Below are 24,177 nucleotides of genomic sequence, written 5' to 3' on the forward strand. Positions count from 1 at the left end.
AAAGACCAAGGTCTCTGACTCTGGATGAGAGAGTGAGGCTGATGACTTTGCACAGCTCTGCTGCACTTAAATCTAATTTACTTGCAAGTTGAGACATTACCCTCCTGATGTCCTTTGGTCCTCTGAGAGTGAAGGATGAGCAACAACTGCGATGCCTTGAACAGTTATTGAAATGCTCTCTTTTAGAGCTACATTTCCTTGGAGTAACATCCATTCTTAAAAACCAGGAAATTAGACCAGCAAAAAGAGAAATAAAATACGTGTGTTTGGCACAGAACCAGCTTCAGATGGGGAAACCACTCAGTGTCATTTCACCTGAGTCAGTCTAGTGTCAAGAGAAGTACATATGTATGAATATTATATTATTATACATTCAGGTAATTAGCAACTAACTAGATAGATGCTGTTTGACTGATTGATCATCAAATATTTTGTCACATTCAACCCCAGACCTCCAGATGACTAAGTACCATCACCACCACCACCACCATCACCATATTCACCACTATTATAACACCATAACCACCACTATCATCTCCATTACCACCTTTACCACCATCATCACCTTCACCACTATCACCATCATCAGTCACCACCTTCACTACCATCCCCACCACCACCACCATCAACATTGCTACCTTTACCACCTTCACCACCTTTACACCCACCATCTCTACCTTCACCACTACCATCACTGCCATCATCACCACTACCATCACCACCGTCATCACTATTATTAGCTGATATTCACCTAGGGCTTTAATGAGAATATAGATTTAGAGCTGGAAGGGACCATAGAACCCATTTTAGAAATTGAGGTACAAGGAAATTAAGTGACTCATTCAAGCTCATAAATCTATGAAGTTTTAGAGGAAGGTTTTGGAAGAGAGTGCTCTGATGCCAGAGTCATTTTAACAAGTATGATGTATTATCCGAGTCTCACAACAACCATCCATGGTAAATATTATTTCCATTTTATGAATGAAAAAACTAGGGCTTGCATAGGTTAAATGATTTTCCTCTGGTCACACAGTTAGGATATAGAACTTAAATCCAGAACTTTCCTCTTATCCATTTGACTATACGATGCTGACTCTCCAGACTTTGTCATAGGGTCATAGATTTAGAGCTGAAAGGGACTTTAGGAACCATTTAGTCATCTCTTTTCATTTTATAGATGAAGAGACTGAGGCCCTGAGAAGTTAAATGACTTGCCCAAGGTCATATAGTAAATGGTAGAGACAAGATTTGAACATGGTTCTATGACTCTATACCAAGCTATTTCCACTGCAAAATTCTCTCTCTAAGGAGACAAATTCAAGTCCAGCCTCTATCACTCACTATGTGAATGTAAGAGTTGTTCCTCACATCTGAGCCTCAGTTTCTTGATCTGTAAAATAAGGACTGTAATACCTATAATAACCTACCTTATAAGGCTGGCATGGAGGGGAGCCTATATAAATGGGAGATGTTGCTAGCAACAGCTCACTCTTGTATACCATCTTAGTGCTATTGAGGAAAAACTGTCGTTACTTGTGGTATACTGGTCTTTCATATCTTAGCCATTGTCAATGTGTCTTGAGGACTAGAGCTTGGGAACAGCTGTGACAGGCAAGTACTTCACTCCGTTGAGCAGACCCTGCCTGACAGGATTATCTGGGCTGTTTCCCTGAGCTCTCCCAACCCTCTGTGTCCTCCCTCTTGCAATGGGAATGCTTGAACCACTTCCTTTGGCTAGACGTCACTCTCCTAACCCCTAGAGAGATCTCTGGCCCCAGAGAGACGTGGCCAGACAACGTGGTTGGCTCAGAGTAAACCTAGAAAAGCAGCTTTCGGTGTTCTGAATAGACTGCCAATGTGCCAGGAACTGAGCTAAGGACTGAGGTTACAAAGAAAGAGGATAAGACCCTGCTATTCTAGAGTTAGAGGACCTGAGTTTGGATTTGGGTTTTACGACTTAATGCCAGGGGATCATAGATTTTAACTTAACCGTGGACCTCAGAGACCAAGTAGTCCAATCCTTTTCATGCTTTAGATGATTGACAAGTTGAGATGGTTTGCCCAAGGTTACACAGAGGCTAGGTGCGTGGACGAGCCTTGAACCCAGGTCAGTTGAATTGACCCTAGTTTCCTCATTTACAAAATGAGGAACTAGGTTACCTCTAAGATCTTTTACAGAAAAAAAAAAACAAAAACAAAAACCAGAAACCGGCCTTCTTATGCCTGAGTTAAATGAGGTCGGGCTGGGCACTGTTATTTTCCCAGAAGGCACGGGTCAACCATAGTAATAACGCGATTATCAATAATACCAGGGCACCTCTTTTCCAGCTCTAACACTGTGATCCTATTAATCAGACTGAAAGCAGCCCTGAGGCTCCAGTCCCTCAGAATTACGGGTGAACTGGTAAACAGAATCACTCCTTCACTTAGGGTCTCTCTCTTACGTCTTTCCAAGTCTCCCAGTTCCTGGAAACCCAACGAAATCTTATCCTTCCCCAATCTCTTTTGGTCCAAAGGTGCGAAGGATGGGGGAAGAGGGGGGGGGGTGGCGGTTGGGGGAAAAGGGAGGGGAGGGACAATCCGCGCCCAACCGAGAGGAGGGCTCTTTCGAAGTTACTGAACAGCCCCGCGCTGGGCCCCACGCAGTGCCGGGAAACCGTGCCTTGGTTTGCAAGTCCGTGGCGGCTTCCCGCCTGGTGGCTGCCTGGCTCAGAGCTGTGGCTGGGGTCGCGGCTGGGGCTAGGCTGGCCAGCAGGCAGCAGCCTCAAGCGGATACCCCGGGAGGGGCGGAGCACAGCTGAGCAGAGCGCTCCGGGGCTGCAGCGCGCACAGCACCTGGACTTGGGCTTCGCGTGTGCGCCCGCCCGCCGCCCGCTAGCTCCATTCAATTGGTGTATAGCTCAGGGTCCCCCGGCGGGTGGCTGAAAGGGCTCCCCTCGTGCTCGCTCGCGGACGCGTCAGGCTGTCGGGGAGTCCAGGCTCGATCGCCCCAACTCCTTTTTCTCCTCCTTCTCCTCCTCCTCCTCCTTGGTGACGTTCTAGCTGGGCAGACCATGACTAGACGGAGCGCTGCCCTGGGGCTGCTGCTCCTTGGAGTGGTCGGGGCCCTCCCGCAGGTAAGTCAGTGCTGATTCTCCCCGGAGATCCTGGGACATGCAGGACTGGTTGGGCCGCACTGGCCAAGCTTCCTTCCCCGTCCCCTTACTCTGGCTCCAGAGTGCTGCTGTGGACTGAGACAGCGTGGTGTGGTAGAAAGTGTGTTTAACAGGGTCGGTAGGCTGGGGTTCGAATCTGGTTACTGTCATTTACCCGAACATGTGCGTGAATTTTGGGTATCTTAATTTTCTCCTACCCTGTGAGGCAACAGTAGCAGAGAGTGGGGGATTCTGGATAGAGAAGCAGCCTCGGCACTGGAGAGCATGAGACAGCTGAGCTACCCGACATTGGTCCCGGGTTCTCAAGGTTACTTATCTATGTTCAGTAACCACAGCACTCAGGAGTCCAGTTCCGTAGGTCTTCCCCTCAGTTTCCTGATTCATAAAATGGGGTTAATAATCTCTGCCTGCCTTGGTCACGGGGCTGATAAGAGTGGGGTTAGTGAAAAGAGACTCAGGACCCGAGTTCGAATTCCGACTCTGCTACCTACTAACTTTGGCCTGATCGCTTAATCTCTCTGTGAACCTAGCCAGGCTCTGAATTCTGGCTTGACCCCTTTGCATAGTTGAGTGTAAAGAATCCTAACCTTGATTTCACAGGACCTGCACTGGAATCCTGTCTTTTCCATTTATGACTGCTGTGACTTTGGAAAAGTCCCTGAATCTCTCTCTAGGTCTCAGTTTCCTGATTTGAAAAATGGAGGAGGGGTGGTTGGACCAAATAATCTTCCAGTTCTGAATCTATGATGTTTTGTCCTTGCTCAAGTTACATCTTACCCTTTTCTATAAAATGGGGATGATATTACTTGGCACTGACTCCCTGACGGGACCGTTGTGAAGACATGTGGCAAATCTTAAGGAAGTACTTGTGGTGGAAAGCACTGACTTTAGAGTCGGAGAGCTTGAGCTCAAATCTCTGCCCTGCGTATTAGTATGTGACCACGATAAGTTACTTAGTACCTCGGGGCTTCTGTTTCCTTTCTGGAATTCCAGTAATAGCCAGATCATTCCGCCTGCTAATGTACAAAGTACAATTACATACAAATGGTCAAAGCATCCACGGTCTTCCAAGCCTGAGACTTGAACTAAACCGCCACATCTAATCCCCATCACGTCAGGTTGTACTGGCTTTGAGAAAGACATGTGGCCAAGAGATTTTTCTATTCCTGCAACAGATGCACAAGGACCTGGTGTCAGTTGTGTGTCACACACAATCGCGTATGTGTAAATTACATGTGTGAGTGTGAGATGAGGGCTCAGAGCCCAGGTTTCATGGATTAGGACCAAAGAACCTTACAGGTCATCTCATTTTACAGATAAGGAAACTGAGGCTTAGATTAAGTGACTTGTCCAAGATCACATTGGCAGCATTTGAACTCAAGTTCCAGCTTTGTCTAATATAACAACTGCCTTCCAGGGTTGGATTAGATGACCTGTAAGTTCGTTCTTTCCAAGTAGGTTGTTTTCAGAGAAGTTTTTGATTTCCGGCAGGAGCCCACCAGAGGACATTTTATCTCTGCCTCTGAGTTTCTCTCCACTTGCTTCATTCCTTATTTCTATATAGCACAATAGTCAGTTGAGGGATGGCTCTTGAGTGAAGAAGGAGTAGGTGAGGTGGAAGGTGAAGGTGAAAAAGAACCAGGGGTATCACTAAAGATAAACTCGAGGGGTGACCAAGTATGAACCCTGCAGACAACCCCATGTAGTCCTGAACTCTTCTGGAGCTGGGACCCCTTGCCTTCCAGTAAGTAATTGCTTAGCCCATCCCATTACCCTTTAGGGCTTTTAACAGCACCCCCTGCCCCCACTCCTCCACCACCAAGTTCTGAACTTGAGCATAAACCAGAAGTTGTAGGCTTAAGAATTGGGGTTTGCTGAACTGTTAGCTTATTTTATGACTTTGAGAGGTACTGGCTTCCCACAGCTCTGTGATTCCCCAGGGCCAAGAACTGCAGGTTGTTTTTAGCAAAATTTTGACTTCTCTCTATAAGGCATGAGGAAACACAACACTATGAGGAAAAATAATGATCCCTGCTCTCAAGTAATTTATAGTTTTCTAGGGGTGGATCAGAAGTAATGGTGGCCAAGAAAAGCTACTGTAATCTTGGGTCATATTGAGAAAGGCTTAGTTTCCAGAAATTGGAACCACATGGACTCAGCCCAGGACAGACAGCACCTTGAGTATTATGTTCAGTTCTTGCACAGTTTAGGAGGGACCTGGATAAAGTAGAGAGTGTCCAGAGAAGGACAAGCAAGGGGGCCCCAATTCATTCCCAGTGAGGATTGGTTAAAGGAGCTGGAGAGAGTTAGATTGGAGAAGAGATAGCTCCAGAAGGAGATGGCAGTTGTTTTCATATACTTGTAAGATTGTCATGTGCAAGAACAGTTAGATTTACTTGGTTTGACCCCAGAAGGCAGATCCAGTGGGATTATAGAGGAAGTTACAGAGAGACAGATTTAGGCTCCACATCAAGAGGAGCTTAATGAACAAAGAGCTGAGTGGAATGGGCTGTTTAGAGAGAAGGTGAGATCCTCCACTCCTCCACTTTGGTATTCAAACCAAAGCCAGATGACCTGCTGTGGAGTATGCTCAAGAGGGGATTCTTTTTGGGGTATGAGGTGTACTCAATGGTTCCTGCAGTGCCATCATCTCTGAAATTCTCTGATCCTGGGATTTTATCTGACATACCCAGATCAATACAGTAGGCTTCAAGATTTAAAATTAGAAGGGGCTTCGAAGATCACTGGGTCCAACCCCTTTATTCTTCAGACAAGGAGATTGAGGTCCAGGAGGTTGGTGACTTATCCAACATTGCACAGGTAGTGAACAGAAGAAGGAAGATATGATCCGAGGACCATTTTACTGTTCTATCTGCTTTAGAATGTGACCCAAACAATGTGCTGTCTTCTCTAGAAGGACATCCAGGTCAAAGGAGGGTCTGAGACAAAGAAAGAGTAGGAGGGAAAGGAGTGTCTGCTCTCAATCAGCTTTTTATAACGGAAACGGAACATGTGGGCAGTGTGGTAACAGTAGAAAGAACACAGGCTTTAGAATTTGTGGTTCAAAGCTGGGCTCCACCATTTACTCCCTCAATGACTGAGGGCAAGTCACTTATCCACTGCACCTCAGTTTCCCCAACTGTAAAATGAAGGAGTTGGATGAGTTTTGTGTCTTAAATCCCTTACAGTTCTAGATCAAAGATCCTACTATGAATAGACAGTCTGTTAAAACTCTTTCAAGATCTAATCTATAAGCTCATGAATTTCAAGTAGTAGAGCTGTTGGAGACAGATGGGATATCTGGGGTTGAGAGAGCCTTCCTAGGGTGCATGAATGAATGAATGAATGAATGATGACAAAATTTACTGAATGCTTGCACTGTGTTGAGCTCTGGGAATACAAAAGGAAAAGGATGATGATCCCTGAGTATAAGATTCTAATGGGGGAAAGAACACTGATGAGAGAGGTCAGCAGGTGTCAAGGTCAGGGATGGGGGAGGGGGATCTCAGAGGTGTTGGATTTCAATGTGCCAAGAGTAACCTTGGGGAAAAAAGTCAGATGGCTGAGAGATAAGAGGGAATAGTTATAGCAGGTATTCATATCTCTTAAAGCTTGGAAAGTATTTTCCATACATGACTACATGTGAGCCTTACAACCCACCCTGTGAAGTAGTGCTATCTGCATCTTACAGGATGGAGGAACTGAAGCTCAGACAGGTTAAATGACTTGCCCACAGGTCACATAGCTGGTTAGTGCCAGCAGCTCGATTTTAATTCAGGTCTTCCTGAATTCTCAAGTCCTCTATGGGTAGGTGAAAAGTGATAGTGGCCAAAAAAAAAAAAAAAAAAAAAGAGCTTTTGTAATCTTGGGTTACATTGAGAAAGGCTTAGTTTCCAGGAATTGAGACCACATGGATTCACCCCAGGTCAGACAGCATCTTGAGTGTTACATTCAGTTCTGGTACAGTTTAGGAGGGACCCAGATAAACTGCAGAGTGTCCAGAGAAGGATAAGCCAGATGGCAAGGGGCCCCCAGTCCATGCCCAGTGATGATTGGTTAAAGGAACTGGGGAGAGACATACTGGAGAAGAAGTAACTCCAGAAGGAGAAGGCAGTTATTTTCATGTGAAAGAATGGTTAGATCCCAGATCTGTTGCTATAGTCTGGGGGTGGGGGTACGGGGGGGGGGATGGGGGTGTGGGGGTCAAGCTCAAAGAGAAATGCAGGCCCCTAAACTGTACCTAAGGATCCCTGTGGATCCTTATTGATTTAGAAAGTCACATATTAGCAATATCTATGTTTTATTGTATTTTTTATTTGTTTTGTTAGATATTTCCTAATTACCTAAATTCCTAAATATTCCTAATTTGAATCTGATTGGGCCACACTTTGGAGTGAGGTGTTTCTCACCTCTGAGCTAGACCGCACTACCTCTTATAGGGTCTGATGGATGAAAGTTGTGGAGATGTAGATTTGGGCCCAATGTCAATCAATTAATCAATCAGCCAACCAAGCATTGATCACGTGCCTCCTAGATCCTGGACTCTGTCCTCACAACTAGCAATACAAGAGAAACTTTTGAAGATGAGAACTGTGGAAGGGTGGGAAGGGGCTTCATTAGAGACCATGGGCTCTCCTACATTGAGAAGAGTGAGCTTTGGTGGAAGGGGACGGTGTATCAGGGATTCCTTCTTTGGTATAGATTTGATGAAACCTTCTCCGAGCTCTCTTCCAGCTCTGAGCATCCATGGTCTGGCAAATAAACCCTATGCTAATCTCCGACAGGTCCAAGTGTGCCACTTAAACCTGGCAGGCAGGGCTGGCTTCCTGCTGGCTGGGGCTAGAGAGGGAGGGAAGAAGGTAGGAGCTTGTTGGGATGGGATTCCCATTGCTCAGTAATTGTAAAAGCAGCCTGCAGTGGAAGACTTTAGTTTACTGTCATATGCTTTATTTACATTATTTTTCTATGATTTACTTTACTTTTATAGTAATATCTTTTATAGACTTTACAGACACACATTCTCATCTCCTCTTTCCTTTCCCCCACTTTGTCTTTGAATATCAAGGCATTGAAGTGGTTTTAAGAAGGTTGAGGCTTCTCAGATCAAACCACAGGTGGCCCCCGATTGTGTGAATTGCAGAGGGCAGTAGACAAGATGGCAGAAAGACCACTCTCTTAGACAAAGGCCTCGCTTGCTAAGTCAGGGAAAGAGCCAGCTCTTCTCCATGACCTTGGGGTGGGACTGCATAGACTTGGTGCCTGTGGGAGGGGATAATTGTATTTTCTTAGTAATAAATGATGATCTAATTTCCCAGCACTGTCCCAGCAATGATGTGACAGCACTGCCTTAGGGGATGCCAAACCCTGCCAAAATTCCCCCTAGCCTGGACAGGGCCCTCCCAGAGAGAAGATGGGGACCTCACTCAACTGGGTCAATGTCTCATATCATTACTAGGCCTTAAGTTATTTTAGAGTAGGGACCATCTGTCTTGTATCTTCCTTGGGCTTTGTACATCCTCTAGTGTTGTGCATACATTGATGCTTAATAAATATTTGTTGATTCCATTTGTTGACAAGAGAGGAAACTAGGGACCAGAAAGGCAGTGTGGTGTAGTAGAAAGCGTTCTAGAAGATTCCAGAAAACTTGGGTTTGAATCTTGGTACTTCCACTTACTAGTTGTATGATCTCAAGCAAATCCTATGATCTCTATGGGATGGAGTTTCCTTATCTGTTAAATGAGGAGGTTTGACTACATGGCCTTGAAGGTCCCATCTAGCAAGGCATGTTCTGGTAAATGTTTAACAACTAGCCCTACCTCCCAAAAATGTACATAGGTTACACTTATAAGTTTAATCTGAATTATTACTATTTTCTCAATCCATCACTTTCTCAAGTCTAGACAATCAGCTGAGCAACAAATCAAGTAGTGTTTGCTGATTTTTTTTGGGGGGGGGGGTGTTGTTTGTTTGTGTTGGCAATTTAAGTAAATTGCCTAGAGTCACACAGCTAGTAAAAGTATCTGAGACCGGATTGGAACTCAGATCCTCCTGACTCCAGAGCCAGTGCTCTATCTACTGCACCACCTATTTGTTGATTTCTGAGGCATAACTACTCACACTGAAAATTTAGCACTCAGCTCTCATGTCTCCAGCATGAGCTGACTCTAGTGCCTTTGACTTTTAGCCCTGTATCCTATAATCCAAAAATCTCCCCTGGGTGACAGACACAGCAAGTCTTAGGTGAAATTTAGGGTAGGACCTAGATCCTTTTCCCCACATACACCCCCACACATTTGTATGTAGGCACATACACACACAAGGGTTCAGAAACCACTTCAGCAAGTATAATGAACAGCTGTCAGTCAACAGCATTTATTAAGCACCAACTGTGTGCCAGGCATTATGCTAGGTATTGGGGATACAAAGATACAGAAGAAAGTGCCTGCCTGCAAGAAGCTTACATTCTACTGGGTGTGATTAAGGAAATTCAAAGCATGTCCAAAGTAATTCCAACATGTGCAAGATAATAACAAAGTAATTTAAAGAGAGAAAGCACTAACACATAGGGAAATTAGGAAAAATTTTGTGTAGAAGAAAGACCTTGAGCTATTCTTTGAAGGAAGTCAGGGATTCTAAGAGGCAAAGGTGAGGAGGGAGGGCATTCCAGGTACTTGGGCAAAAGATGGAAAGTTGTGGGCATCAGACCAATTCAACTGGAAAAGAGAAAGTATGAAACAAAATGGGGGCAGAGAAGTAGCGGAGAGTCCCTGTATCAGATTCTGCCTGGGACCCCCATAAGCTCTGAGGATAACGTTAAGGTCACTTCCCTCCCCCCTAAATCAAACTCAGATCTTTGGGAGGAGGGGAAGTGTTCTTCCTTAAGGTTTTGAGGGCTATCAAGGGGAACTGTCCATGCCCAGGCTCCTTGGAATTCTGGGATGTCACCCCATGAAGTACAGCCATGTAATAAAACATTTCAACTTCTAGGACTATTTATGCTGCTAACCATATCCTTATGGTGATGCCATATGGGTGTAAATCATAGAATAGTAGTCTCTGAAAAATTAAGGTTGGGAATCACCTTTAGGGCAATTCAGGGGAATGGTGGACAGTGTGAATCTGGACCGCAGCAAATTACTCATGAAGCATTGTGCAGGAGAAGTGGTTGAAAGGATGGCTTCAGAGAAATGGATGAGCAGATGAGGGACAGACCAGGAGAGCAAAGGGTAATCATTAGACAGCCAGCGTGTTCCACTGATATCCAAATGATTTCAAGGAAGGTCAGGTGACCAGAGGAAGTGTGGCAGAGTGGGTAGAACACTGGGCTTGGCTTCAGGGAGTCCCTGGGGTCCACTTCAGACTCTTACTAGCAATGTGACTCTAAGAAAAATCATTTAACCTCTCTGAGCCTCAGTTGTCTGTTTTGTAAAAGGAGGGTTGGACCCAGTGACTTCTAAGATTTCTTACAGTCTTTAGACTGTGTTTAGATATCTGCTGAATTGGAATGTTAGTCCTGAGAATAGCAGCTATTTACAGAGACAGAAGCTGTCCAGCTCATACCCACTCATTCAATTGACATTTATTAGATGCTTAGTATATTCAAGGTGCTGTGCTAGATGCCATACTTACAAAGATCAAAAACCAACATAGTGCCTACTGCCAAAGAGCTTATACTCTACTGCTGGGAGGAACATGAAATGTACAACATGTCCATGCTATCTCTAGATGTTTGGTTCCTTAAACAAGTATGATACAAAGCAAAGTATGATGGAAACAAAGGAGGAATCCAAGCAAAGAGAAAATTGGTGCAGTAAATGGAGGTCTGGACTTGGAATCAGAGACTTTGATTCAAATGCCACCTATGACACTTATTAGCTATGTGACCTTGGGCGAGTCACTTAACCTCTATTTGCCTCAGTTTCCTTATCTGTAAAAATGTGAGGGTTGTGCTTGATGACCTCTAAGCTCCCTTGTGGCTCCCATCCCCAGTGATGTTAGATATGGACAAGAGGTATACAAGATTAGGAAGTGTGGATGAGTTGTGATTTGAGCCATTGTGGGGAGGGTGTTAGTATCCACATCTGTAGGTCCATGGCATTATAGGGCCAGGCATGGTGTTTAGCACTGGAAATTCAAAGATAGCTATGTTACCTGCCCTGCTTTCAAGGAGTTTCCATTCAATGGGGATGTGGAGGAAGGGTGCGAAGGAGAAGTTCACAGTTGTGATACAAGGCAATTTCCAGCTGAAGCTTAAAAGATTTGATTCTATTGCAGAGGCTTTAGAGAAATCAGTGAATAGGAATTTAAGTGCCTACTCTATACCAGGCCATGGGCTACATTCTGGGCCCACAAACATTAAAATGAGAATGGTTCCTGACCTCTAGTGTACATAAATGAGGATCAACAAAATGGTGGAAAGGGATTAAATCTGTGATTTCACTGATATCGAGAACTCCTGGATGAAGGGATTCTCTCCTCCAATGCAGGTCAGCACCTTTTCTGCAATGTGTAGCATTGGAACATTACCTAAAGCACTGAGACTTTAAGGGACTCTTGCCCAGGGTCAATCTGTGCTAGAGACAGGACTTGAACCCAGACCTTCCCGACTTTGAGACCATTCCTTGATCCACTATGACTTACTCATACAAAATAAATTCATGGGGATTTAGAAGAAGTATTAGTTGCTGGGAGATGGAGAAATGCTTCAGGGATTCTAGAACCCTGGGATTTGAAGAGGAACAGAGGGTAGGAGGGGTTGCAGACTAAATAGGGACTTCTTTAAGGATGTAACTCCTCTAAGAGCTTTCCCTTCTTTCCTTAGGGCTTGAGGCTCTGCTTCTCAGACCAGTGATCTGAGGTTCTTCCGGACAGACAGAGCTAGCTAGGCTAGAGAAGAAAGTGGTGGAGCATTGCACAAGCTGCGGCCTGGGAGATCCTGCCTGGAAACTGGGGCTGGGTTAGCTGCAGAAACCAGTGCAGGCTGGGAAAGGGGAAGATGCCCTGGGACAACGGAGTCAGGAGACCTGGATTCTATTTCTGAACCTGCTACTAATTTGCTGTGTTGGATGAGTTGTTTCCTTTCTCTGAGTCAGTCCTCCTTCCGTAAATCAAGGTTTGACTAAACGATCTGATCTCAGTTCTAAATCACTTAAGTCTATGGAGGTCTTCTTTTCACTGTGAATTTGTGGTCTGCAGGGTCTCCAAGGGTCTTTTAGTGGTCCAGGGCTGCAGTGCTTAGAGGTGGCAGATGAGCACCCTCTAGTGGGATACAGGTGTTTGCAGGGCCTTTCCGTGGTTTCCCATTCTTAAGCATCCTTACCCGTGGGTCATGGATGTATTCATATATTATCAGTTGACTAGTATTACATGATTATGCCTCATTTCTTTCTTTCCTTCCTTCCTTCCTTCCTTCCTTCCTTCCTTCCTTCCTTCCTTCCTTCCTTCCTTCCTTCCTTCCTTCCCTCCCTCCCTCCCTCCCTCCCTCCCTCCCTCCTTCCTTCCTTCCTTCCTTCCTTCCTTCCTTCCTTCCTTCCTTCCTTCCTTCCTTCCTTCCTTCCTTCCTTCCTTTTCTTTCATTTATCACCTGGTATCTCTGACAACACCTTGAGTAGGGTATTCCATGATGGACACCACATTTTAGGAAAGACATTGAGAAGCAGAGGGTATCCAGAGAACGACTACAATAGTTCAGAGTCTGTATATTTGTGCCATAGTGTATCATCAAGAGCTGGCCTCAAAACCAGGAAACCGTGGATTCAAAGCCCGCCTCTGACACGTTCTGGCTATGTGTGCGGCCCTTAACCTTTCAGTGCCCAAGGTAGCTTCAGGGTCATACTATATGAGAATCATCTGAAGAATGTTTAGCTTGGTAAAGAGATGAGAGCTATGACTTGCAAGAGGGATTATTAGCTTTATTCTGCTTGGCCACACAAGGCAGAACGCAATTAGTGGAAGTTTCATGGAGGTAAATGGAGACTTGATGTTAGGAAAAGCTTCTTAATTATCCCACAATGGATTGGACTGACTGGAGATATGGTGAATTCACCTCAGGGTTGTAGATTTTGACTTGTAAGGATTTGAGAGACAGTGTATCATAATGGAAAGAGCATTGACTGTGTCAGAGGACCTCCCTCCCTCACTTACTAGCTAGCTGTATGACTGAACATGTCTATCTATTTCCTGAAGCATCTGTAAAATGCAGGGGGTTAGTCTGAGAACTGGAAGTGATCTTGGATAGTGTTGATTCTACCCCTTTCATTGTGTAAATGAGAAAACTGAGACTTGGAGAGGTTATACCCAGGGTGATAAAATTAGTGTCTGAGGCAGAATTCAAACCCAGGTCCTTTGACTCCAGATCCAGTGCTTTCCTCTCTCCCTCTCACCCCATACTAAGAAAGGAAAGGCAGTACCTTGCTCATGGCAGGCAATTAACATATATTTATTGCACTGAACTGTTTAAGGAGATATCCATCCCCTCCCCTAGTAGGAGAGGGAGATAGTGTAGGGACGGGAAAGCTAATGGTGTATAGAACCTGCCTTTGGGGAGTGCAACTCAGTGATAAATTTTGGCGGGGAGTGGTTGTCTATAGGTCTGTAAGATAGTCCCCTGGGTTGGTCCTTTTTGCTCTCCCTGTCTTTGGGAGATTTTGCTGAGTGAGATAAGAATAATTTAGATGTAAGCAGGCAGGCTCGGTGGGGAAACCCAGGACTAGGGACTCTGGGGAGGGTGAATTTTCCCCATATTCATTTCAGGCTTCATATATCAAGACAGTGGGGTTGCTTAGGGCTGAGGTCATGTTTTCTGGTCCTCTCTTAAGGCTGGCCTGAGTTCTCATAGATGGAGGCTCTTTGATAAATTTAATATCGGGGTGGAAAGTCCCAATGGAGTGTGGGTGAAGTGCAAGGAGACCTGGGGTCTTTTTCCGTGATGCTTCCCCCATATACACACTAGCTGAAAAGGAAACCAGAATTCATTTAGACAGTGATGATGGCTGCTCCAAGGAGATGAAGCACCAGCCTTGAGCTCCAAAGTTCTTTCTGCCTTTCAGATACTCTATTAGACTTCTTTTTTTCTCTCAGCAAGGGAGGTACTTCTTTCCCTCATCTGACTAACTCATACTTAGGAGGATGAGCCACAGGACCAAATGGCCAGTGGCCTAGGGAGGAACCAACAGAGTGGGTCTCCTCCCAGCACACCCTGCGACATCCCCTGCATTCCATCACCCTCATCATGGATTCAAATGGATTGAACAGTGGACTCGAGTCAGGAAGACCTGGATGCAGATCTCGCCACAGATATTCACCAGTTCTGTGACCTGGCCAATTCAATTGATCTCTCTTAATTTCCATATGTAAAATGGGACAATAACCCTATCCTGAGATACAAATGATATATAGCAGGGGTGGGGAACCTGCAGCCTGGAGACCACATGTGGCCCTCTAGGTCTTCAAGTGCGGCCCTTTGACTGAATCCAAACTTCGTAGTTCTGCTCACAGCCTGCTGTCTCCTGGTTCTCTTCCTACCTGTACGACTACTCCTTTTTAGCCTCCATGTCTGGCTTATCATCCATATCCTGAAACCTAACTGTGAGTGTGCCCCAAGGTTTCTCTCAGTCTCTCATGCTCTTTCCCTCTCTCTCCCTCTCTCTCCCTCTCCCTCTCTCTCCCTCTCCCTCTCTCTCTCTTTCTCTCTCTCTCCCTCCTCTTTCCTTTCTCTCTCTGTCTCTCCTCTTTCTCTTTTTCTCTCTCCTCTTTCCTCTCTCTTTCTCCTGTTTCCCCTCTCCCCCAGATTCACCAACTTTTCTGGATTTAATTATCATCTCTATCCAATTGCTTACCAGATCTATACATTTAGCCCCAGCCTCTCCCCGTCTTCAGTCTCACATCACTAATTGCCTAATGGACTTTTCAAACTGAACGTCCTGAAGAAATCTCAAACCTGACATGTCAAAAACCATACCCATTATCTATTCCCCCAAACCTTTCCCTTTTCCACACTTCCTATTTTCTGTTGAAGGCAATGCCATCCTTCCAGTCATCTTGGTTCATAAGCCTGACATTATCTCACACTCTCCTCATTCTTCCTTAGAGGCAGCTGGGTGGCTCAATGGCTAAAGCACTGGGTCTGGATTTAGGAAGACCTGAGTTCAAATCTGATCTCAGGCATTTCCTAGCTGGGTGACTCTGAACAAGTCACAACCACAGTCTGCTTCAGTTTCCTCCTCTGTAAAATTGGAATAACGATAATAAATCCAGGTTGTTGGGAGGAACAACTGAGATAACATATATAAAGTGTTTTACAAACCTTAAAATGCAATGAAAATGCTAGCTTTTAGGCAGACTTCAGGAAAACCTGGAAAGACTCCCATGAACTGATGCTGAGTGAAATGAGCAGAACCAGGATGTTGTATACAGTAATACAACATTGTGCCATGATGAACTATGTTTGACTTAGTTCTATTTCCACTAATGTGGAAATAAGTTTGACATGATTGTACATGTACAGCCTATATCAGATTGCTTGCCATCTTGGGGAGGGAGGGGTGGGAGAGAAAAATTTGGAACTCAAAATCTTATAAAAAATGAAATGTTGAAAATTGTCTTTACATGTAATTGGAAAAAGTAAAATACTATTAAAAGGGAAATGCTAGCTATTATATATGTGTGTATGTGTGTGTATATATACATATATATGTATATATATATTGTAAGCACCTGTTTCCCTATTTGAATATAAGTTTATTGCTGGTGGAGATCATTTCCTTTTTTTGTCTATATCCCCAACACCTAAAAGAGGGTCTGACACTTAATACTTAATTAAGCAGGTACTTCATAAATGCTTTTGAATTGATTGAGCCCACATTTTAAAAATAATAACTCCAAAGAGATGTGTTGGGTGCCCTTGAATGTGGGTACAGTACAAGAATGCATTACATTTTCCTGGTACATTATAGATTACAAAGAGAATTTTATAGTTTATAAAGTATCTTCATAGCCGAGACTGAGAAATAGTGAGTGTGATGTGGTAGAGAGGACCTTGGACTTGTCAGGAGAGATCTGGGTTCAGATGTAGTCTATGATATTTATTATCTATGTAACCTAGTAAAACTCACTTCAACTCTTTCAAGCTCAGTTTCTCCATTTGTAAAATGGGAATACGAATTTCCCCAGGGTGGTTGGGAGGCTTGAGTAATCTGCATCAAGCTCTTTCAAGCCATAAAATTCTTGGTCAATGTCAGCGATTACTATCATTCAATCTTTACAACTGTGATATAAAATTGAAATGTCTCCATGTTACAGGTCAGGGTATCAGAAGATCATAGATTTAAAGCCCAAAGGGAACACAGAACTCATCTAGTCCAACTTCCTATTTTTACATATAGCCTTTGACTCAAAACTCATTTGCATAAGATTCTCCTGCTTGGTAGAGATCGATTACTCAACGCATCACCCCACCCATGAGGGTATGGGGTGTCCATGTACCTTGAGTGTGTCCACATACAAAAGAGGAAACTGAGGCCCAGGCAGGCCATAGGACCATAGAGTTAGGAGTCATCTGATCTAATTCCCTGATTTTGCTGATGAGGAAATTGAGGTCAAGAGGGAGAAATGATTTGCAAAGGACCCTGGAAAATAGTGATAGTTATAGGGTTGAGCTCTGGAAGGAACTTGAACCCATCTAATCCAGAGACATTTAGGCTTTTTTTATGTCACAGACCCCTCTGGCAATCTTGACCTGGGGGCATCTCCTAAAAATAATGTTTTTCAAATGCAGAAAATAGAATACATAGGATTACAAAGGAAAACAAAGATTACTGAAAAGAATGTGTAATTTTGTTTCCTCATCCTAGTTCGTGAAATCTGAAATGTGTCCTCCATTCCCAAGGGGATCCATGGACTCTAGATGAAGAATCTCTTATTTAGTCCAATTCTGTCATTTTACAGATGGTAAAACTGAGGCCCAGAGAGATTTAGGGCCCAATACGCATCTCAGTAGATAGAGCACTGGGCTTGGACACTGGAAGACCTGAATTCAAATGTGATCCCAGGAACTTCCTAGCTGTGTGACCTTGGGCAAGTCACTTAATGGCTGCCTGTCTCAGTTCCCTGATCTGTAAAATGAGAAGTAAATGGCCAAATGCTCCAATATCTTCGCCAAAAAAACCCCAGATGGGGTCACGAAGAGTCAGATAATAACAACATGGGGATAGCAGCAGCACCTACTTCCCAGGGTTGTTGTGAGCAGCAAATGCGATGACATTTGTAAAGCTCTTTGCCCTTAACTTGCAACTATATAGATACTAGCTAGCTATTTGTCATGATGACAAGGCTGATGTATGAAGAAGCAGAACTGTTTTCGAAAATGAACTCCTTCAATTACAAAATCCATTGCTTTCCACTGTATTAATGACACTGCTCTCATGTGTTAGGAGAGTGTCAGGACATATCTGTGATTTCATTGATATGAGGAACTACTGATGTGAAAACCTCTCCCACCGATGCTCACCTGTAGCCTTTAGAGAGGGACCTAGAACAGTGACAGGTGAAGTGACTTGCCCAGAATCACATAGCCAGCCAGTGTCAGAGCCAGGACTTGTACCCAGATTTTTCCGGTTCCAAAGCTGGCCTTCTGTCTTCTGCTAGGGCACATAGACTCTCACTAATTTCATAAAGTCTGTTAAGATCTCCTAATGCTTCTGTGGCACAAAAGACTTCCTGCACAAAAGAGGTAGGCATTATAGGCATTGTTATCTTCATTTTACAGAAGAAGAAACTGAGGCATACCATAGTCATACAATAAGAGTGTAGATTTAAACCCAAGTTGAATCAGATTAAAATATAATTGGGAAATATTTAACAAAATTAATTAAAAAACAGCAAGTCTCAACAGTTACTTCTCTACTCCCACCTCATCCCAGCAAGTCCCATGAAACCATAGTGGGAATATGTTTAACAAAATAAATAAACATACAATGTAACATAGATAAGGTTAATCTGTGGTTTTCTAAGTCAATGAGTACCTGAAGGAATCCACCAGGAAAATGCTTTATAAACTGTGAAACCACGGTCTTCTAAGAGTGATCTAGGTTCCTAAGACCCATTCAGGAAGTCCAGAAGGTAAAAGCTATTTTTATAATAATGTTGTCATTTTTCAGTTGTGTCCAACTCTTTGTGACCCTTTTGGGGTTTTCTTGGCAAGGATACTGGGGAGATTTGCCATTTCTATCTCCAGCTCATTTTACAGATGAGAAAACTGAGGCAAACAAGTTTAATGACTTTCCTGGGATTGCACAATTAGTAAACATCTGAGACTAGATTTGAACTCATGAAGATGAGTCTTCCTGACTCTCAGCCCAGTGCTCTATACATGGTACCATCTAAGATATTATTTACCTATTACAATCCTCCTCCCTTCTGTAACTACCTCTCTGAGTTAGATTGTCTGACTTGAAACTGACAAATTTTTCTAAGCACCCCTGATTCAGTTCTTTTCCTCTGAGATTATCTTCCAGTCTCACTGTACGTATCTGTTCCTACATAGTTGTTCGCATGGTGTTTACCCCATCAATCTGTGAGCTCCTTGAGGGCAGGGACTGTGTACTCTGTATCCGCAGCACTTAGCACACAGTAAGCACTTAATACAAGCTATTTGACTTGACTTGATTTAGCAGCTGTCACGCTCTGTTGACCCGCCCTGCCTAAGCCTCTCTACCTCTTTCTGTCCCCCCAGAAACAAGGCCTGTGTGGACTCAACTTCTACCACAATGAATCTTCTGGGAGTTGCTGTTATCGCTGCCCCTCAGGTAAGGAAGGAGGACCACACAGGTGGGAGCAGCCAGGAAGATGCCTTCCCTGGGGATTCCTGGACCCTAGTCCCAGAGCGTCTGCGAGATACAGGATAGTGGGGCGGGGCCATGCTGAGTTCATCCCACTGATGCCCAGAGGGAAACTTTATAGTGCCCTCACTTCTCTGAACTCAAAAACCTTCTCCAGTCCTTGGGTATGCCTAGTCCCAGACTTCTGAAGCTGGTAGGGGAGAGGGAATGGCTTTAAACTGAGCAATGTTCAGGAGGGAAGTAGTGTCTGAGAATCATAACAGGTTGGAATCAGTTCCACTGATGACAGTGAGATCTCACAAATGCATGAATCAGGATGATCTGCTGAGAATGGCGAGCAGTCCGTATTGGCAGATTTAAAGATGCCTAAATAGGAAGTATGATGCAAATAAGTCTAGATGTATGGTTTGGAGCCAGACCTTGGGCAGCCTAGCAGAATGGGATCAGAAGTTGTAGTTTTTCCTATAGACCAGTGATATCAAAGTCAAATAGAAATGAGGGCCACAGATTGACTCAGAAAACCAGAAATTAACATTATCTATGTTGCATTGTATTTTTATTGATTTTGTTAAACATGTCCCCATTATGGCTTCATGGGGTCTACTGGGATGAGGTGGGAGTAGAGAAGTGACACTTGGAACTTGTGCATCAGGAAGATGATTTTGACAACTGTGTGGAAGATAGATCAGAGACGCCACGGGAAGAAAGACTGTTTAGAAGGCTGTTACAATAGATCAGGTGAGAAGTGCATGGATTGAAGTCAGACTAGGGTTTGAATATTGGTTCTGCTACCTTATTCCTGTGGCCTTGGATAAGGCATTTTATCCCTAATGACTCAGTGTCCTCATCTGAAAGACATGGTTCTAGGTCATCTAGAACCAGGTCATCTCTTGGGTTCCTTCTTATTCCAAATCATGTGATACTAGTAATGAAAGCCTGAAATGGCTTGGTGTCCAATAAGAATGGAAAGTTAGGGAAGGGTAGGATTTTTAGTGGGTGGAATTGACAAGACTTGACAACTTTCAGAATCATAGAATCTCAGTGTTGGAAAGCACCTCATGCATGTTTTAGTCTAGTCTGCCTGACAAAGAATCCTTGAACAGGGATGTACTGGCAAATAAGTTAACAACTAGATTTCTAAGAAAGCATAATACTGTTGCAAGCATTGTCAAAGTCTAAGTAAATGTTTAACAACCAGCCCTCTTGGAAATGCATGATGAAGCTGCAAGAATTGTTGAGGTGTAAGTAAATGATTAACAACTAGCTCTCTGAAAATGCATGATACTGTTGCAAGAATTATTGAGGTTTAAGTAAACATTTAACAGCCAGCTCTCTGAAAATACATGATACTGTTGCAAGAATTTTCAAAGTCTAAGTCAATGTTTAATAACCAGCTCTCTGAAAATGCATAATACTGTTGCAAGAATTTTCAAGGTCCCTGCTAGCCACTACACTAATAAGTAAGTATAGGATACGAGCAGACAAGTAAATTGTAGTTTATCCATTCAAATGTGTGTGACACATACCATCAGTAGGTGACCAACATGTGTGTTTCACAATTATAGATATATGTATATATGCATACATATATGTACACATATGTATATGTAAATGTACATATAGATATAGGTATAGATACAGATATATTCACATCTATAGCTTCACGTCTTTTGAGCTAAGTGACCCAGAGCAAGTACAGAACACTTTTGAGTAAGATAAAGTAGAGAACTTAGAAAAAGATACAGAAAAGGAAATTTTCTTTTTTAAAGTAAGAAGATGATTAAATTATTACAAAGGAAAGAACGTGTTCTTTAGCATCACCATTTACACTGGACCAAAGGAAACAGTATCTTCTTTATTGTTTGGTTAGTTAATCCATATTTATTAAGCCCCTACAGCTTTATTAGATAGGATCAAGGGAAGAAGTCCTATGAGTTTTCTTTTGTAATTGTAAATTGAGGGGAAAGGGAGATACCAAAGTACATGTCCTACAGGGTATAAATACATATATTTACATTTCTATAAAAATATATTTATATATAATACTACATATGGCATAATAGGGGCAAGTGAGGTGATTCAGTGGCTAGAACGCTGGGCCTGGAATAAAAAAGACTCATCTTCCTAAGTACAAATGTGGCTTCAGACACTTCCTAGCTGTGTGACCCTGGGTAAGTCACTTAACCCTGTTTGGCTCAGTTTCCTCATCTGTAAAGTGAGCTGGAGAAGGAAATGGTGAACCATTCAAGTATTTCTGCCCCCCAAACTCCAAATGGGACCACGTAGAGTTGGACCCAACTGAAAAATGACTAAACTGAATAACATAATAATTATATAATGTTTCTATTTTTAAAATATATCATTATTAATGTATGAATATAACATATACTATAACTCACATTTATAATAACAACAAATATAGGATAAAATAGAGTCCATTGGGGGCAGAGCCAAGATGGAGGAGTAGAAAGACAGATCTGCTCTAGCTCTGTCCCCATAGCCCATAAAATACCTGTAAAAAATGACTAAACAAATTCTAGAGCAGCAGAAGCCACAAAACTACAGAGTGAAAGAGATTTCCAGCCTGAGACAGCCTGGAAGGCCAACGGGAAAGGCCTATTGCACTGGGCTCAGGGTGGAGCACAGACCAGCTTTGGCCATGTGGCACTGCATAGACAGGACTGGAGCAGGTTTCAGGGTGCAGAATCATGGGTAGAAGCTACGGTTCCCAGATTTCTCAACCCATAAATGCCAAAGACAGCTTCAAAGGTCAGTGAGAAAGCTCTTTCACCTGGGTGAGAGGGGAGTGAGGTCTGGTCCCAGGCCAGGCCCTATGGCAGCAGCAGTCAATGAGGCAGAGGAGTCCACTTTTGGAGCCTTCAGCCTAAAGACCCTGGGGGAATTGAGCAGCCAATCTGAGTCTCAGTTCTGAGTGGCAGTCCTGGAGTGAGGAAGAGAACTGGCGTGATGAAGCTGGTGGAAGCTCTGGAGAGGGAATCCTATTCATAGATACTGGGCAGAAAAAAGTGCTTGTGGTTGCTCCCAGACAAGAGGACAGGCCAGGAGAGGAGAGAGAGCTCTCCCTTGGTTGTGCCACCGTGAAGGAAAGGAGAACTTACATGTCCCTAGAGTATATCCTCCACTTGACAAAGGACTCAAAAGTCAAGTAACTGGCTGAGAAAATGCCCAAAATAGGGGAAAAATAAGATTATAGAAGGTTACTTTCTTGGTGAAAAGGTATTTTCTTCCATCCTTTTGGATGAGGAAGATATCAAAGTTAAGGTTTCTACATCTAAAATCTCCAAAAAAATATGTAATGGTGTCAGGCCATGGAAGAGCTCAAAAAGGATTTTGCAAATCAAGTAAGAGAGGTGGAGGAAAAATTGGGAAGAGAAATGAGAGAGATGCAAGAAAATCTTGAAAAGCAAATCAACAGCTTATTAAAGGAGACCCCAAAAATGCTGAAGAAAATAACACCTTTAAAAATATACTAACCCAAGTGGCAAAAGAGGTCCAAAAAGTCAATGAGGAGAAGAATTCTTTAAAAAGCAGAATTAGCCAAATGGAAAAGGAGATTCAAAATCTCACTGAAGAAAATAGTTCTTTAAAAATTAGAATGGAACAGATGGAAGCTAATGACTTTATGAGAAACCAAGAAATTATAAAACAAAATCAAAAGAATGAAAAAAATAGAATACAATGTGAAATATCTCATTGGAAAAACAACTGACCTGGAAAATAGATCCAAGAGAGATCATTTAAAAATTATTGATCTACCTGAAAGCTATGATAAAAAAAAAAGAGTCTAGACCTCATCTTCCAAGAAATTATCAAGGAAAACTGCCCTGATATTCTAGATCCAGAAGGTAAAATAGAAATGGAAAGAATTCCCCAATCACCTCCTGAAAGAGATCCCAAGAGGAAAACTCCTAGGAATATTGTAGCCAAATTCCAGAGTTCTCAGGTCAAGGAGAAAATATCACAAGTAGCCAGAAAGAAACAATTCAAGTATTGTGGAAATACTATCAGGATAACACAGGATTTAGCAACTTCTACACTAAGAGATCGACAGGCTTGGAGTATGATATTCCAGAGATCAAAGGAGATAGGATTAAAACCAAGAATCACCTATTCAACAAAAGTGAGTATAATGCTCTAGGGGAAAAAATGGAATTTCAATGAAATAGAGGACTTGTTTATATATATATATACATATATATATGTATATATATGTGTATATATATATGCATATAATTTATTTTTAGTGTTCTACAATCACTACCATATAACAGATTTTTTTCCCCTACTTACCCCACACCTCTCCCCTCCTTCCCCAAGATGGCATATAATTCTATATAGGATCTACACATACATTTCTGTTAAATACATTTTCACTATAGTCATGCTATGTAGAAGAACTAAAATGAATGGGAGAAATCATGTAACAAACCAAAACATAATACACACACAAAAAATGATCTGCTACATTCTACGATTGACTTCCATAGTTCTTTTTCTGGATGTGGAGGGTATTTTGCCTTAGAAGACCATTGGGAATTTTTTTTTTTAAGTTCTTGCATTGCTGTGAAATTCCACGTCTACCAGAAAAAACTCTTGCACACTGTGGTTGTTGCTGTGCACAAAGTTCTCCTGGTTCTGCTCCTTTCACTCAGCATCAGATCACAGAAGTTTTTCCAGGCCTCTCTGAAGTCTTCTTGTTCATCATTTCTTATAGCACAATAGTATTTCATTACATTCATATACCATAATTTATTCAGTCATTCCCCAATTGATCCCCTTGATTTCCAGTTTGGGGCCACTACAAAGAGTGCTGCTATAAATATTTTTGTACATGTGGGACACTTTACCATTTTTATGATCTCTTGGGGATACTCCAGGCATACTTGTTGAAAAGACCAGAGTTGAGTAGAAAATTTGACTTTCAAATGCAAGAATCAAGAGAAACATGAAAAAGTAAACAGGAAAGAGAAGCCTTAAGGAACTCATTAAAGTTGAATTGTTTACATTCCTACATGGAAAGATGTTATTTGTAACTCATAAGACCTTTTTCAGTGTTAGGGTAGAGGGAATATATATATATGTAGGTATGTATGGGTATGTATGTATGTATGCGTATATTATATATGTGTAGGTATGTATATGTACATGAATGTATGTATATATAC

General features: G+C 42.8%; 1 protein-coding gene across 3 annotated transcripts in view; it reads left to right on the forward strand.

The window, feature by feature from the left end:
* The first annotated feature begins 2,669 nt into the window (after positions 1 to 2,669).
* TNFRSF8 (TNF receptor superfamily member 8) overlaps positions 2,670 to 24,177 on the forward strand; it is an 82,172-nt gene continuing 60,664 nt past the window's right edge. For 2 of the 3 annotated variants that reach the window (XM_072608906.1, XM_072608907.1), the window contains exons 1-2: positions 2,671 to 3,116; positions 18,886 to 18,958. In XM_072608906.1, coding sequence (XP_072465007.1) covers positions 3,054 to 3,116; positions 18,886 to 18,958 — 136 coding nt within the window. In that variant the 5' untranslated portion in view covers positions 2,671 to 3,053. Of the gene's footprint in view, positions 3,117 to 18,885; positions 18,959 to 24,177 lie in introns of all 3 variants that reach the window. The other variant, XM_072608908.1, reaches the window with a different exon arrangement.

The sequence above is a fragment of the Notamacropus eugenii genome, chromosome 5, assembly GCF_028372415.1.
Source record: "Notamacropus eugenii isolate mMacEug1 chromosome 5, mMacEug1.pri_v2, whole genome shotgun sequence".
NCBI lineage: Eukaryota > Metazoa > Chordata > Mammalia > Diprotodontia > Macropodidae > Notamacropus > Notamacropus eugenii.